General features: G+C 34.7%; 1 protein-coding gene across 1 annotated transcript in view; it reads right to left on the bottom strand.

The window, feature by feature from the left end:
• The window catches only part of Lrp1b (LDL receptor related protein 1B), a 1,466,647-nt gene that overhangs the window by 748,535 nt on the left and 699,440 nt on the right, over window positions 1–18,672 (bottom strand). Inside the window, 1 exon segment of the mRNA XM_042683428.1 lies at window positions 3,036–3,258. Within this exon segment, the coding sequence (XP_042539362.1) occupies window positions 3,036–3,258 (223 nt within the window).

Consider the following 18,672-nt stretch of genomic DNA (forward strand, 5'->3'; position numbering starts at 1 on the left):
CTCAGAAGCCGTGTTATTCTCTAAGATCCCTATTAGTAGCAGAAGTGTAGCAGTACAAAGATTTAAATTCAGGGCCTGGCTCCTGGTATGTGATTATACTACCACTGAGTCCCGTTCCCAGCACATTAAAGTTCTCATAGTTTTCCGTAGGACACTTGGATAGTGATCTTCCTGATCTCTTCTTCCTGAGCTCTGCTTCCCAAATAGCTAGGATTATATGTGTGGATCATCATAGCAAACTATTCTAATGGCAAATACAGCTGCATTAAGAATAGTGATATATATTCTTCTCTGTAGAATTAAACTCACAGTAGAACGTTTTGACAAAGGTCCTATTGGAAGGGAAAAACAAAGTCACAGAAAGTGTGCATTTCTGCGTGGATACATGAGGAAATAAAGGAGAAGGAAGTGATGGATATAATGGAAAAAATTGATTGTACTTTTTTCTGATGAAAGACTACATGTTAGATTCATTAGTATTTTTGTTTGTTGGGGAGGGCAGTACTGGGAGTTGAACACAGAATCTCATGCTTTTCCACTTGAGCCATACGCTAGCCTTTTAACTTTCATTAGTTTTTTGAATAGGTTCTCAGATTTATGCTCAAATCAATCTGACTGCTTCCCTTTTGGCTGGAATGACTCATCTACATACAATTTCTACATAATTATTGAGATAGCACTTTATGGACTTCTGTCTAGTTTGGTCTCAAATTATGATCCTTTTGATTTCTGGTGTCGGAATAGGTAAGATGGAAGCTGCCACCCATTATCACCTTTCAATATTCTTATACTTAATTAATAATTGCCCAGGTCTAGGGTACAATGAATTTGTCAACTGATATGCTGTGGAAATAGTGATGAGAAGTATTTTTAGAGTTACTTTGATATAGTGCCATTTGGAGTTTAGTGAATAGGAGGCTGTGTGGCTTGATCATAAAAATACTTATAGAACAAATTACAAAAATTTCAGTCTTCAACAGGAAAGCATGCCAACTCTATAGTTTAAACAAAAAATATTTTATATGATAGATTTCTAGCATATGTGGCTCATTTTTTCTCTCCCTGGTCTTTGTGTGTGAAATGTGACTAAAAGATTGTCTTTTGAATGTTGTTTTGAGGTTGTACCTAGTTTCTTTTTGTCTATGCTACTAATGGAAAAATAAGAATTAACATGGAACCTTATTCATGGAAAAACACAAATATTCCTTTTCTGTAAATGAACTATTTAACGGTGAGTATGTATGCTTACAATGGAGGAGGAACCTGTATGGTTCTAAATACCATTTTCCTCATTGCTGATTTTGCTTAGTGCTTCTCTTTGTCATTAATATCACTCATATTTTCCAAAGTGTGGGACCTTCCCAATGGGAACCTATGATTGTGGCAGAATCATATTGTCCTCTATAAAACTGCTAATTCACATCTATGTGGCTATGTAGCAGAAGGCAAAGTAGACAACTCATGAGGATACAAACTATTGTGGCAGAGTAACAACTAAATTTTACTCAATATAACCTTGCATTTCTTCTAGAAATGGCTCTTTTCTATAAAATAAGCATGTTGATGTCTGTCAAGCTAACTGCCCCTAACTGTAGTGGTAAGATCGTAGAGTAGTTGATGAACCATTCTCCCTTCAGCATAAGTCCTTCAAAGAATATATCCCTATTGGAACATGTAGTGGCAAAATGCATATGTTTAGGGAACATATAAAACACAGGCAGTAGCAATAAGAGGCAAAGGATAATTCAAAACTTCAAAAAACTTAAAAGACTTTCAAAGTAAATGTGGCAAAATTATTTGAATGCTTTATGCTATATTCAAAGTTTAATCATTTTAGTGCAATTAAATGAAAAGGGGAAACATTGTTTGTTTGTATTGTATGACAGTTGCATGCAAGAGACGAACAATCGGTCTCATTTATAACACTGGGTTGTTTATTCTTTCTAACCACTTAGACGAATGTATATGCTTGTTGAGAAATGAGAACAAAATCATTTTTAAAGTTGATTGGAAAGTTAAAGTCTCTTTAAGAGATAATTACAGAATAGACCTGTCGTGTTTCACAAAAGGTACGAAGAAGATTCACATATTGCAGCTTCACAGACTAAAACTCATATAACATTAGAATTTGAAACAAGTGTACTAATGAATAAGGGTTATTTCTCTTTTTTTTTTGTGGGTCATGGGGCTTGAACTCTGGGCCTGAGCACTGTCCCTCAGCTCTTCAGCTCAAGGCTAACACTCTACCACTTGAGCCATAGCACCACTTCTGGTTTTCTGGTGGAGATAAAAGTCTCACGGCCTTTTCTGCCCTGGCTGGCTTTGAACCACCATCCTCAGATCTCAGCCTCCTGTGTAGCTAGGATTATAGGTGTGAGCCACCGGAGCCCGGCTAATAAGGATTATTTCTATGTAGAGATTTCCTTAGGTGTTTGATGATCATTGTTTGCAAAATTGTACATTTCAGCAAGGGAAAACCTAGCACATGAGGGGGAAAAATATACTTGGAAACTTGCAGAATTTTCTCTTTAGAAACACTGAATACATGAAAACCTACAACTTTTTCCACCTTGTTAAATAATCAGGGTGTTTCCATGAAGAGGCATTTGTATTTGTTAACAAAACATCTTCAATGCACAAAGGACAGAAGATAGTTAAATTCTCTATGAATAAACCATTCAAATTAGTTTTTAGTAAGCAGTTCATAACATCTTCCCTATTCCAATACATTTCTTTCTTGGTATTACAGATTTTTTTTGTCTTTGATGTGTGTTACTTTGTTTTCAATAGAGATAGGAGGCAGAGTAAAAGCTATCTCCAGGATCATGGAAATATCATATCACTCTGCAAACAACACTTTTTCAGATAAAAATTATATATATATATATATATATATATATATATATAGCATAGTTTTACAATCATTACAGCTTGACTTCATAAGATATTTACAATAGAGAAAACTTTAGTCTTCTTCATAGTATTATGCTACACTTTATTATCTTAGCTATATTGTCTAACAAAATTGTACTTACATGTCTGCCTTGAATGATTGTACGTCTATTTTTTCCTTCATAGTTCACAACACCCACAAAGTCCAAGTAAAGATCTACCCAGTAAACCAATTTGTTGACTAGGTCTAGTGCCAGTGCAGCTGGCTGCTCTGTCTTGGAATCAATTATCCTTGTTCTGTTCATCCCATCCATGTCACATCTTTCCACTTTGGCAACATTCCCGTAGTCAGTAAAGAAAAGTTTTCTGTTGAAAGAAAACGAAATGTTAAAGTGAAGGGGAGAAAAAGCATATTTGATGGAGCCATCTGTAAAAAACAGAACTTTCCTTTCTAATTTATTTCAGTGGTTACATCTGTTAGCCTCCCATAACCGTTTCCATATACTATCACTCATAAACAGAAAAATCTGCTAATGAATATTGCAGAGCATAAGGGAGCAGGTTAACCAACATCTGTAAAATTTCCTCAGAGCAAATGACTGTGGTGGGCTTATTTTTATATTAGAAAGAATATTGCTCTAAGCCTCGAAGAGCCAACGTACATCTACCACATTCAGTGCAAGCTTTTGGAGTGTGCCAAACCACCAGACCAGGGCACAGCAGCTACAAGGCTTTATTTTCAACCTGCTTTTCAAATAGTTTGGTATTACTGTATCTCCTATAAAATACATTTTGTGGTGCTCAGTGATTCTGTCACTAGTAGAGAATTGTAAACCTAGAATGGAGTTAAGTAGATGGCAAAACAAAGGTGCTATTTTTATCATCAATCATAAATAATAAATACCATAAATAAATCTCTTGCTCAGACATGTCTCTCCCAAATACATCCAAATAAAAAATTTATAAAGAAAATGAAGAGCCTTTTTCCTCCTTTTCTCTTGTTATGCTTTGAAGATAATACTAAAAAAGTTGCTAAACTCTGAGATGGTTAAATCCTTCCATGCAGCACTAAGAGTGTCTGTCAAAGGTGTAAATGCAGTGTCTAAATTTGATCAGTATTGACAAAGTTTAGTAAACAACAATCGATTTCAATTACTCCAGTAATATTTAACAAGATTGCCATCACGGCACTAAATTACATTTGTAAGTAGAAGGCCATCTCACCTTGACTTAAGTACAATTTCAAGAATAATACAATTTACAGTGACTAAGCAATATTAAGATTATCTAGAGTATAGAATATTACTTTTTGCATGAGCAAACAGTATGAGGCTAAAGGTATTAATATTTTTTTTGAGGGGGGGTCCGGTCGTGGGGCCTGAACTCTGGGTCTGGGCGCTGTCCCTCAGCTCTTCAGCTGAAGGCTAGCGCTCTAACACTTGAGCCACAGTGCCACTTCCAGCTTTTTTTCTGCTTATGTGGTGCTGAGGAATTGAACCCAGGGCCTCATGCATGCGAGGCAAGCACTCTACCACTGAGCCAACTTCCCAGCCCTAAAGGTATTATTGAAAATATGTAGCTTAGCTGTTTCGGCTTAGGAAACTTTGACTAATTCTCAAACATTAATGAACACTGTTATATGTTAGCACAAATCAGATTTTACTGAGTGCATATTTTCCCAGATGATCTAGAGTGAACAATTTATCTCAATAAGTTAAACATGAATTTTTATGTGACAGTCCATTCTGTTAAACTGCTTTCATTATTAATAAACAGTAAATAAACAAACTTAGGATAATGCTATGCTTTATTGTCTTGTTAAACTCTATTCTGTTCTTTTTCGAATCTTTGTCAGTGTCTGTCAGAGTTTTTAGTTCTGTCTCTGTTTTTCTCTACTCTCCTAAATAATGAGAGAAATGTGTTCCTATCTATCTTGTTAACTTCCTGTAAGGAATATAGAAACTTATGATAGAACCGGATAGTATCTCACAAATTTAATCCTAGCAACTCAGAAAGTTTAGAGTTCAGGATCATGGTTAAAAGCCAGACTAATCAGAAAATAGAGTCCTATGTCCAATTCACCTGCCAAAAGCCAGAAGTGGAGATTTGTCTCAAGTAGTAGAGCATCATTCTTGAGTAAAAAAAAAAAAAACAAAGCTAGAGTACGAGGCCTATAATCAAGCTCAAATATCAACAAAGACAGATAGACAGGCAGACAGACAGACAGACAGACAGAGGGGGGGAGGGAGATGAGAGACAGACAAGGAAGAAAGAAAGAAAGAAAGAAATAAAGAGAGAGAGAGAGAGAGAAAGAAAGAGAGAGAGAAAGAGAAAGAAAGAAAGAGGGAGGGAGGGAGGGAGGGAAAGAGTGAAAGAGAAAGAAAGAAAGAAAAAAGAAAGGGAAGGAAGGAAGGAAGGAAGGGAGGGAGGGAGAGTGGGAGAGTGGGAGGGACGGAGGGAGAGAAAGCTATTATTCCTGTCCTGCTCTCCTTCTCATCTTCCTTTTCTAATGCCATAATATCTCTTTTACTATTTCCCTTTTCTAATCAGTTCATTTTATAGAAAAGAAGTGAAGATGGTGCATATATAATTGGACTTGAGCATGGTACAGGACTCAGAACACTTTGCATTAGGTGCTACGTAGAGACTCTGTGTAGATGAGACTTTGTATAGCTTTGTATAAAGCTAGAGATTACCATGTTCTACGTGGTGTTAAGAGGAAAAATTCGTCTGAAGATGGACTTCTCTAAAGCCCTCTTGAGATAGCTTTATTAGGTATGATTCCCAAAGAAACAAAGAGAAGCATGTTAAGATAGTAATGATAGAGGCTTGTTATTGGGGAAAGAAAGAACCAAAGCAGATCACAAGTTATAGATAACAAACATTAATTGATGCCAAAAAGAGAAAGGTTGCAGAAGAAAGAATTAGGTCAACTGTTATTTCAACCATTTCACAAAGCAAAAATGCAAACATCTTTTAAGGAAATATCACTGAATTGGATTTTATGAAAGTATGAATAATTTTTAATACTTCTATTTGAGATACTAGTTATTGAAGATGAATAATGAACTAGGTAATGATGAACAGTAAATATGAGTCACTCTCGAATTTTTTCAGTGATATAGAACTTCAATGGGTGGAATGAGTTAGGTGATTTAATTATGTACTCAAGTATATGATAAAATTGGCTGCAGTAACTCTGATTAAATTTCGACTAGGTATGAAACACATAAGTATGTGGATGTATGAATAGTTGATCAAAAATTTATTGTTGATTCAAGCATAAAGCCCAAAAAACAGTAAGTAGCAACAGCAATAAAAAGAAAAAAAAAGCCCAAGATGTTTTTGAGTATATAAAGCAGCATGAATATACTGAGCAAGAAGAAAGAGTAATGAATTCATTGCAGCACATAGTTTTTTATACCAAATTAAATTTCCCTGGTTGCAGAATACTGCCTACAATAAGCTCTACTCACTTTTAATTGAAATGCAAGAAATTGGAGACTTTTTAAGGATAATGACATCATGGCCAAAAAGTTGCAATAAATACCTATTACTACATGTTTATGTACTTTTCCGTGTGGTTTGTTTTCATTTGTGCTTCATTTGGCTTTAAAATTTCCTATTACAATGAACAGCTTTAATTTCAGGACATTCTTTAATTAAGAAACCAAGGCCTCAGTGGATCATACATGTAACCCTAGCTGCTCAGGAGGTTGAGATCTGAGAATCTCAATTCAAATCCAGCTTGAACAAAAAGTCCATGAGATTTCTAGCTCCACTTAACCTCCAAAATCAGGAAATAGACTTGTGGCTAACACTAGCTATAAGCAAAAAAGCTCTGGACAGGACCGAGAGCCTGGGACCAGCACACATACACAAGTGTGGTTGTACACACACACACACACACACACACACACACACACACACAACACCTGTACAATGACTAATAAATACATGCTAAAGTAAAATTTCACTGAGTTGAAATATTATTTTTTATGTCAAATGGCTAAGTCTTAGAAAAGTAAACAACATTCCAAGAATTTCATTAATCAATGGATCTTACAATTCCCATGTGTTACAGAAGTAACAGATTATTTCTAATGTATAGATGAAAGAGATTCAAAGTCTATAGGGTGACACATTACCAAAATCATAATATAAATGGCATATTTCATTATATCAACTCATTACTTTGAAAGAATTTCACACTTGTAGGGAAGTTGAAAAAATAGTAGAATGTCTCTGTATTTTGTATTTTCTAGTTATTCCTATTTTCTCTGAGCAGATATTTAATGCACTCACGGAACTGTTTGAGAATAAACTATCAACAGTTGACCATTTACAACCAAATAATTCTGTATGTATCTCCTAAGGACAAGGACATTCTATTGTATAATCATAATACTTTTTTAAGTATTTATATTGGGTATAGATTTAACTCAACTTTTGCCTACTGACTAATAATGTTTCTTTCTTTTTTGTGTGTGAAAGAAATGTTTATTGTTTTTTATCTTCAAGGTGATGTACAGAGGGGCTACAGTTGCATAAATACGGTAATAAGTACATTTCTCGTCAAACTTGTTACCTCTTCCACCAAAACATTTCAAAAGTAATTTTGTTGTTGTTCAGGATGTACTTAAACATCATACCTTATATTTAATAATATTCTTTCTAGATTTTTTTAATTTTTTTTGTCAGTTATAGGGCTTGAACTCTGGGCCTGGGCGCTGTCCCTTAGCTCTTCAGCTCAAGGCTAGCGTTCTACCACTTGAGCCTCAATGCCACTTCTGGATTTCTGGTGGTTTATTGGGGATAAGAATCTCATGGACTTTCCTCCCTGGGCTGGAATGCTCCTCAGATCTCAGCTCCTTAAGTAGCTAGGATTACAGGTGTGAGCCACCGATACCTGGCTAACAATATTCTCTCTAGATTTTTTAAAATCTGAAGTAGTTTTTTTGCAGCCTTTCTTTTTTGTTCAAGTTGTTAACATTTCTACAGTGTAGACACACATTTCATTGAAAAGCATCTCAATTTGGGTTTGCCCCACTCTCTCATGCAACACTGTCTTAACTGAAATGGTTTTGCCTTTATTACTGTAAGGTTTTGAGCTGAGAAACAGTAGGAAACTTATATTCAACTTCTCAAGTCCTGTAAAAGGTAAGCACCGTAGGTAGTTGAGGATTTCATCCAGTGTTTGTTGAACATTTAACTCTTAATTTCTGTGGTCTTCAGTTTTCTTTACATCATACCTCCAACCAGGAGCCAAATGACTTATGAAGCGGAGAGTAAAACATAGCCCCAACCTGTGAAATCCATAGTGGTTTGTGGAAACTACTCCTAATTCTGCCCTCTGTCTTGTTGGTCCCTTTGACATTTCTATTCAGTCTTCTTAATCTGTGTTAGCAGTAACTTTTTATTGCACAGAGAAGAGGCAATTACAGTGAGATTTCTATCCTCTTGTTATACATTTATTTTTGAATGTCATTCAACTCAATTTCAACTAATATAAGCATTTAAAGAAAGCAACTATTCTCTTTTATTCTAAGATGTTAAAAACTCACTAGAGAAACACTTCTTTCAAATTCCAATTGTTCATCCAGTTATTCTTATAATTCTGTCTCTCTAGTAAATAGTTATTATTTTGGATTCATTGTCTCCGCTTAGGTGGGAAATTGATTTTTTTTCATGTTTTGAGACAACAGTTGAGGATATCAGGAAACTTTTGAGTATTGGTATATTTTCATGACATAAATCAAAACGTCACATAGGGAACACTTACCGTCAGTGATAGAGTACTCTGCTTACAGAGTTATGGCTCCTGTCATCCCTATATTTTACAGCAAAGTCATTACTAAACATATTGACATCTTAGAACATATATGTTTTTACTTGATAAAAGTAAGAGTTATTGACTATAATCCTAACTACTCAGGTGACTAAGATCTGAGGATTTGGTTGAAACCAGCCTGGCCAGGAAAGTCTGTAGAATCTTATCTCCAATTAAGCAACAGAAAATCAGAAGTGGAGCTGTGGCTCAAAGTGGTAGAATGGAACTCAAGTTCAATGACCACCACCACCACCAAAAAAAAAAAAAAAGCGAGAGTTAATTTTAACTGTCGTTTTAATTTAGAATTCAAAGACATAGAATTTAAATATATCAGAGACTTGTACCAGTCCTTCAATTACATAGGCAGCCATGTTGATCTCACCATCCTTCCTTGTTATACTTCAGTTACAACACAAAAATGGAATCTAGCCAAATACCCATGGCTTATAAGTGTACCTTAGTTACTCAGAAGATAAGATCTGAAAACTACAGTTTAAAGCCTGCCAGGACATGAAAGCCCATTAAGATTCTTACCCCAAATTAACCACCAAAAACCAAAAACAAACAAAACAAAAAACAAGAACAAAACCCAGAAAACAGAAAAAGAAAAAGCTGGAAGTAGAGCTCTGGCTCAAATGGTAGAATGTTAGCCTTGAGTAAAATACTCAGGGACAGTACCCAATACCTGAGTTCAAACCCTAAAACAACACACACACACACACACACACACACACACACAAACACTAATTAATTTAAAAATAATTTAGAAATTTTCAAAATTATATATGTTATTACCCATAATAGCCTTTTGAAAAATGGAACTATAAATGAAGTTATACCAAATGCGGACTGCCTGAAAAGGCAGTAAATGCAAGAGCATGTATAGGTTAAATTTAAATATACATATAGTTCTGATCAGACCTAGAGAACCCTCCATGGTCTTATGACCCAGCAAGTCCACTCTACAATATATGGGATATATTCTATAGGAATATATCCCATAGAAAAGAAACAAGTCCATACTAAAGCTACAAGCACAAAAATGTGCATTGCAGTATGGTTTACTGTAGCTAGGATATGGAACCAACCCAGATGCCCCTCAGTAGATGAATGGATCAAGAAAATGTGGTATCTGTACACAATGAAGTTCTACACTTCCATCGGAAAGACTGTAAAGAAATGAATTTGTAAAGAAATGGAAAGACTTGGGGGAAAAAACTCTATTAAGTGAAATAAGCTAGACCCCAAGAAACATAGGTTGCATGGATTCCCTCATTTGTTGCAACTAGAATATGCCTATAAATCTATAAGTAAACACACTAGATGGCAAAAAAACACATTTGGACATGATAAACTATACCAAACTCTAGACATTCACACAGCAAGCAATACAGTTAAAAAATACATCATTTTATATGATCATATATATATACAGCTATTGAGCCCTTGTGATTCTCTCTTACGAATATCCTCCTTTGGTCTTACAAAGGCTCAATAGCTATGTGCATATGGTTACATAAAATGATGTTTTTCAGCTGTGCATTGGTGGCTCGTGCCTGTAATCCTAGCTACTCAGGAGGCTGAGATCTGAGGATCACAATTCAAGGCCAGTCCTGGCAGAAAAGGCTGTGAGATTCTTATCTCTAATTAATCACTGAAAAAATTAGAAATGGAGCTGTGGCTCAAAGTGGCAGAGCACTAGCCTTAAGCAAAAGAGCTCCAGGACAACATCCAGGCCTTGAGTTGAAGCCTCAACTTAAAAAACAAACAAACAAAAAACAGAATACAAAACCAAAAACATGTGTATTAAAATGAACTCTAAGAAATAAAGAGAAGAGGGATTTTTTTTGGTTGGTGTTGTTTTGCTGTTCTTTTTGGAAGATATATTTTTGTTATTTTGCATTTTGGTTATTTTTTGTTAGTTTCTTCTTTGTTGTTTTGTTTTGGATATCTTTTGTCTTGTATGTAATTTTATCTGTTTGGGAAGGGGAAAGAGGAAGCATAGAAATGGTGGGACACAGGGTGAGCAAATACTGCAATGAAACTTACTAGACTGTAATGAAAATGAACTATATAACTTGTGGAGAGGGGCTGGTTGGGAGGGAAAAACTGGGAGAAAGCAAGGGAAGAAATGGCAAAAAGAAATGTACTCATTACCTACATTAATTATACAATAATGGTGAAAAAAAACACTCCATGTTTAAAAATCATGTCAGAAAGAATGACATCTCCTCATTTGTTAGGAAATGGTAAGATTTGGAGAAAATTATTTTAAGTGAAGTTAACCAGGCCCAAAGAAACATAGGTCCCATCATTTCCCTTATTTGCAATAATTAGTATATGTCTGGGACAAGCAGAAAAGCTCAGATAAGATAATGTTAAGCAAAATGAACCCCAAAATAGGGACACAAGTGTTTTTTTCTTCCTTGTTATTGTTTCTAACGTATTTATAAGGTACCATGTGATTTTTTTGTTGCTTTATATGTCCCTCCCCCATGACATAACCCCTGTTGTCACTGTATTTGATGTTCGTATAATTTGGGGAGGGGAAGGGAAAAAACAAAATGCTTAAATAGGGATACAGGTGGACCCATTGCAACAATGATATGTACAAGACGATATGTTGAAAAATGAACTTTACAATTTAGGAGGGAGAGGGGATAGGGAGATGAGTAGTGGGGGGTATAGTTGAGTAGATGGGAGGAACGGGATGGTAGGGGAAAAACAAAGGAGGAGGCACAAATGCTTGATAAGAAATGTACTCATTACCTTGCTCATGTAACTGTAACCCCTCTGTACAGTATTTTCACAATAAAAAACTTATTTAAAAATAAAAATAATGTATTAATGTTATGTCTTTCTACTTCAGATAAATAAAATATATTTTTCCTTACATTGAGAAATTCATTATGTATTCTTGTTGTTATTGCAATTTAGCACTACCAAATCACATTAATTGAATATAAATGGATGTTTTCCTTCCATTCTACATACAAATTTGAACAAGAAGGCAGTTTCCCACATTATATAGATTAACTAAAGTATATTCAGAATTAAAAAGAATATTAAGTATATATTGAGATGCTAAAATGCAATTGAAGGTTTGAAAAAAGATAATGAGTCTTTCACATAAACGGTTTAAATTAATGTTCTATTAGTTCCTGCTACTTAATACCTTTGGATAATAAATATTAAATCATTTTCTGTCTAGCTAAGATTGTTCAAGAAAGTTACTTATTAATTTATCCTTCTTTAGAGTTTTCACTTTTGTTGTCTGAAAAGTGTCTCTTGTTCCTAGTTTTTGGTTTATCCATAAACACAGAAATTAAACTTGGTATGCACTTTCCTGCTCTCAGCTAGCTATTCTATATTCTGGAAGCATCCAACTAACAATTATTCTAATTATGTTCATGTACTAGCTATGTCAAGCAGTACAAAGACTCACCAACATCCTTATTGGCCTAATCTGCCCCACTAAGTTAGCATTCCGACAGCAGCAGCCCTATGTGCAATAGTATAAAGCCATTCCTGTCCTCCATTCTTTTTAATTAGAACATAAGTAACATGTGGTACAAGTCAAATCCTAGGTTTGTCTCAGTCACAAAGACTTTCTGTTTCAATAATGCATACTAATAGTCATCAAACTCCTGTAGTATGCAGATATACTAAATAGGTAAGTTAAGCTGGCAGAAGGAAGATTAGAGAAAAAATATTGATGTCTGTGTTCAGAAATTACACATCTATGAGACAAGAGGAAAGAAAGAAGTCATAAGTTTATCATTCTTTTAAAGGCTTCTGGCCACAAGGAGTCTATCTTGAATTCCTGTCTGGGTCTTTCAATTAGCTTTTCTTTCCTATCATCAGAGGGCCATAATTAATCCCGAAAGAAATTTAAGCAATGTGGTGAAATAGACTTTTTTTATTCAGTTTGTGTGTGTGTGTGTGTGTGTGTGTTTTCCATCACTATTCCATAGTGATGTTAACAATGTTAAAATTGGAACATGGCTGTGAAGGAAGCAGTTGCCCCCTCAATACCTTCTTTTGCCTGAGGGTGGCGTATAGGCTGTGTTAGTGGGAAAATACTGGTAGGGACTGATTCTTGTTGACCCAGCATTTTGACTGCCAAGCAGTCCTTCATCTTAGAATATAATTAAAACCTGAAAAAATCCCTTTGTCCAAAGCAGTTTTAGAACTTGTTTTAGAAGAATAATTTTAGAACTTTCACACTTGTAAAATCTGCCAAAATGTGTGGTAATCCTCAGAAAGTCCAACTCTCTCATCAAAGTTTTTCAGTATCTTAAAACTGTTTACTGTTAGAATTGGGCATTTGTGGCTTGTGTCTCATGCCTGTAACTACTATAGCTACTCAGAAAGCCGAGTTCTCAATTTATGCCATGCTTCATGTCCAATGCATCCTTTTTGACAGTGTAATGTTGTGCAGAAATTACACAGCTTTTTGAGGTTGATATTCTTGGAAACCATTTTTATTGAGAGTCAGTGCTCCTTCCACCTTTGTGCTTTTACTGAAAATTAGTACCTGCTGAGGTCAAATTTTCTCAGTAGTATTGCAAATCTGCACTCTGTCAGTAAGTAACAAGGCTGAGGTGGAAAATCAGACATCTCCTCCATAATAAATTCAGTATCTTACTCTCATCTGGCAGAATCATCAGCTGTCTTACATATTGGCAGTACCACCACTTATCCTTAAAGCGTCATTCAGAATCTTCAGGTTGTTATTTTTCATTTTTTTTTTATTTACCCCATGGCTTTTGTCTTTCGACCACTCTAAATCAGGGAAGTCAGCCTTCCGAAAAATCGATCTAAACTTAATATTTTGTTTCTTCAAGCTCCTATGTTTCCATAGTCTTTTATTTTTTATTCATTATATTGTATTTCTATAACAAATACTAATGTTGTTTGTCATGGTCAAAGATTGTATCCCCACTGAAAGAAACTGTCTTCCTCCTCTATGGGTACACTATAATCCATCTTTTGTCTGTATTGATCTCAGGTGTTCTTACTACAAAGTTCTTGGACTTCAGTCGGGATCTTGTCCCTATTAATTCTATTTAGTTTCTCCACATTGGCCAATCTGAAGCATTTCTTTATCATTCTTTGTTCAGTATAATCAGCATTATCATTCACTCTATTCCACTGCAGTAGGATGATCTTGCCTCTTCCTCCCTAGAGAATCCTGGGCCTATTAAAAGGCAACCTATTTGTCTTCATAAATCTTAGTTGACACATATCTACATCCAGTTCAATTCTTTTATCTCTCATCCTACACTTAGAAGAAAATTTCATCCTTTCTCTTTATGTACATCCATCCTTCTGAAAATTCCTGGCTTCAGTAATGCACTTTCTTCTGTGCATTGTTTCTCTTTCTTCTAAATCTGACGTCCAGCAAATAAATGTATGTTACTATTTATCATCCTAAAATAAACATTTTCCTTTAAAACCACCCTCCATTTGCAGGCTCTTCTCTCCATTGACATCTAACCTTCATACAAACTCACTTCAACTTTGAGGAGTAATTAAAGGAACCTACAGAATAAATAAACCTAATGGTTTATTTTCAATTCCTGTGGAAGTTGCCAGTTATTTTATGAAGTTAAAACAATTGACTTTTCAGAGTCCCATTTTTTTAATCTCTCTGGCATCATACCAAGTTAATCAGTTTCTCATTTTTAGCATGTTCTTTAACATTCCTCTGATCAACTTTTGTTATTTAACCTACTCTTTTTATATCTGGTTCAAGAATCTAGTATTGGTATTCCCAGATTCAGTGTGGGCATTACTGGGTTCTGTCATGGACAATATTGGAAGTGTCCATGATTATGATTAGTATAACAATGGAAGTATGTCCCATGCCTCACAGTGCATTGCCAAATCTATCTTCAACATATAATGCAAATCTACATGTTGATCTGCTTCTGTTACTCTTTTCTAAACCAAGTTGCTATCTTGTAACCAAGTTATATTTATTGTATGGATAAACCATTCGGAAGGGACCTTCACAGGACTAGGAGTGGAGATGTTGGGCCCTTTGTGAGATGAGGTATCATGGGAGGAAGTTAGTTAATCGGGGCATATTCTTGAAGGGGATTGTGCAACTGTGGTTTCTCTTTCTCCCCTCGGCACTTCCCCTTCTCATTTCTAGTTGTCATGATTAGTTTGCTTGTTCTATATGCTCAGCGCCGTCATAATCTGCCTTGCAACAGATCCAAAAATCATGGAGCTAACTAACCATACACTGAAATCTCTGAAATCTGAACCAAAATAAACCTTCCTTCTTTATCATATGAATAGCTCAAGCAACTTTTTTATACAGAATGCCAACTAACATATCTCCTCTTTAGTTTCTCAAAGTATTCTTTTCATAATAATCAAATGCATTTTATTAAAATAAAAAATGCATTATATTGTGCTACAACACCCTGTAGGTGCTCAAAACAATCAGTGTAAAACCCCAATGTTCATGGTGAGCACAATTATGTTTCTCACAATCTGCTTGCTTTATCTAGTGACATCTTTCCTACTTCTTTGGGCATCTACTAGTATCTTTTTATATATTGTATATACATATTCTTATATGATATATGCTACATTATATATTATTACATATATTATATTATATATAAATTATATATACATATAATGCTGTGTATAAGTGTCTGTGTCTATGTGTATGTGTATATCCCTTTACTGAGCTTGGACTCAGCGTCTGATTCTATTGCTTGGCTTTTATACTCAAAAACAGCACTTTACCACATGAGACACAACTCTACTGGCTCTTTGCTGGTTAATTGGAGAAAAGTGCCTCTCAAATGAGACTACGTTGTCTGGCTCTGAACTTTAATCCTCAACTCTCAGCCTCTGAGTAGCTAGGGCTACAGGCACAAGCTATCAATGCCCAGTCAAGATTTCTAATACTTTGGCTCTCTTTTGGTTTCTGAAAAAAAATCTAAACATGTTCCTCTTTTCTGCATTTCATATATCCTATTTCTCAGCTTGAAACTGCTTTCTGCCATGCTGTTCTTACCTTGGCTTTAGTTAAAAATATAAATGTCAATTTATGTGAAAGGCTTTTGCTCTTTTCCCAATATCAACTAGGTTGGCATAACATAATCTTATGGTATTTAAGACACCTACGTTTTACTTGTATAAAATAGGTAAATACATGGTTACAAATACATAATTGTGCATTAAAATCTATAAAGGTATAAACTCTACAAAGACAGTAAATATGTATATGTAATTCATATAAATATACTTAATTATATATATATACACACACACACATATATACATGGCATTTAGTGAACTATGGAATGACTACCTCATACTGGATTTATTTATTGTTCTAAGACTCACAATTGAAATTGGATAAAAAAAGAAAACTTGATAATACCATTGTAGCATTTTATTTTTGAGATGATATACAGAGGGTTACAGTTGCATATATAAGGTTATGAGTATACTTCTTGTTGAACATTGTTACCCACTCCTTCATCTTTCTCTCACTTTCCCTTTCCCCCAACTCCCTACCCCCACCCAAGTTGTAAAGTTCGTTTCCAACATACTGTCTTGTGAGTATTGTTGCACTGGTTTACCTTTTGTCCTTTTCTCACCATTTTGTTGTTCCCCTTCCCTATCCCACATCAGATAAATGTATATACAAGGCATAGATCAAGCCCCAGGACAAGAAAAAAATTTAAAAAATGAAAATAGTGAGAATGAAGTTGTCAACATCACCCAAACTAGTTCACTGGAATTCTATTACAAAACAAAAAACCATTAGTAAGTAAATCAATATTAATTTTCTCAGTTTGTTTGTATTCTTCTTTGATATATAGGTCCCTTTGAAGAAGTTTCAATGTTGTAATGAATTAGTACATAGTTAGATGTGGGTTGTCTTCTGTCTGTCTGGTAATTTTTAGTTTTTATGACATGTCCTCCATATTTAGTTCATTAACCTAAAGATAGCAAACTTCTATCTCAGAGTAATTTAGATAATCTATTTGTAGAGCTTCATTATTTACATTCAAGTGGAATATTTATGAAATCAATTTGGATTTTAGGAATACATTGCAGTCTTCTCTAAGAAGAATTGACTGTAAATGTTCAACAGTTAGGGAAATCCTAAAACTTGCAATTATACAATAATGTAGAAAGTAAAGGGCAAGAGGGAAAAATCAAAGAATACTTGAGTATTTTTGTGAACAAGACTTGGTAATTTATTAGTTTAATGGAGACAAGAATATATAGAGAGAAACATGTTAGTATAATATTAATTTCCTTAAATATATCTATTTGTTTATAGTGTTGAGGTTCCATTTAATGATTTTTATATGCTAGGAAAATAAACCTTGGAACTATATCACCAGCCCCTATAATATATTTCTTTAATCTATTTTGCCTTCAGATTTTTTTCTCCAAAACTTCACTTGCCTTATAAGTTACCAAGATATCAATCCATTTCTTCACAAAATGAAATTTAAAGTTTGCACACATTCTTTTCCAAGACCAAAGGCATTGCTATTATAGAACTCCAGGGGTTGGTTGCAGGATGCCAGCACTCAAAAGCTCATGCTAAATTTTCTTGATTCATGTGGAACAGTAAAACATTTGATGAAATATATTGGAAGTCAAAAGTTGCTGTTTGAGATATGCAGAGGTATAACCTAATTTCCACACTTAAGGAAGTCCTGTTGGTTTGTAAAGGCATTTTTCTGAACTGAAATAGCACAGAAATAACTAAGGTAAGCTCTAACAAAGTCTTGGACTACTGAACAGCTGTAGTTGGCTGTAGTGCTAATTGCCAGTTCATTGAACTGTCAGTTTCTAATTCTTTCTAAATGGAAGAAAACAGTTCCTAAAAAAATGAAACCTTAATGATGGCATGGCTTTCATGCCCATCATTATTATTTATACTTGTGTTCAATTCTTATTTTCTGTTGGAATTCAATATAATAATACTTGGGTGTTGATAAATCTTAGGATTTAATAGATAAAATTACATTTAATTTTTTTCATGCATATTTTCCTAACAATGAAGGCCAGATATGCTTATGGGGAAAATAGCCTTTTCATTATGATTTTATCTAAAAATTTACGTTTAATTTTAAATGAAAACACAACAACAAGACCAGGTTCAGTGTGGACAGGATGAAAGAAGTTATGAAAGGAAATAACATTCCTCATGTACTTAACAAAACATTTTTTTTTTTTTTTTTTTTTGCTGGGTCATAGGACTTAAACTCTGAGCCTGAGCGCTGGGCTTCAGCTCTTCAGCTCAAGGCTAGCGCTCTACCACTTGAGCCACAGCGCCACTTTTGGTTTTCTGGTGATTTATTGGAGGTAAGAGTTTTATGGGTTTTCCTGCCGGGGCTGGCTTTGAACAGCAATCCTCAGATCTCAGCCTCTTGAGTAGCTAGGATTATAGGTGTGAGCCACAGCACCTGGCTCAAAACATGCATTTTGATAAATCATTAGTCACTTCCAGGTCAGGGTTTGCTAACCTGTAGGAGTTTGAGAAATTCTATCAAGAAATGATGTTGTTTGTCTGCATTTACACAAATTCCTGTAAACACTTTTTATTATGGGTGTATATTTCTAAAAGTGGAGTAACACTAAAGAAATGTATTTACCTGTGCCCTAGAAAGCTATGTGAAATCTTATAGTCACTGTGGTAGGAACTTTGAGTGTACAATAAAAGTGTATATTCATTTGCCCCTTGAACCAGCAAACCTGGTTTTCATACATTTATAGTGAAGACTTTTTCCAAATAATTAAAAATACATTCATTAAGTTATCCACATTATCCATATCATGAAATAGTAAAACCATTTTTAATCAGTCCTCTATACCCTTTATATTTGTTAGTTCCTTTCCAGAAAATTAGAACTTAATATCTAACAATACCATAGGAAAATATTTGTTGTTTACCA

The sequence above is a fragment of the Dipodomys spectabilis genome, unplaced genomic scaffold (genome assembly GCF_019054845.1).
Source record: "Dipodomys spectabilis isolate Male_0828 unplaced genomic scaffold, ASM1905484v1 ptg000081l, whole genome shotgun sequence".
NCBI classification, from domain to species: Eukaryota; Metazoa; Chordata; class Mammalia; order Rodentia; family Heteromyidae; genus Dipodomys; species Dipodomys spectabilis.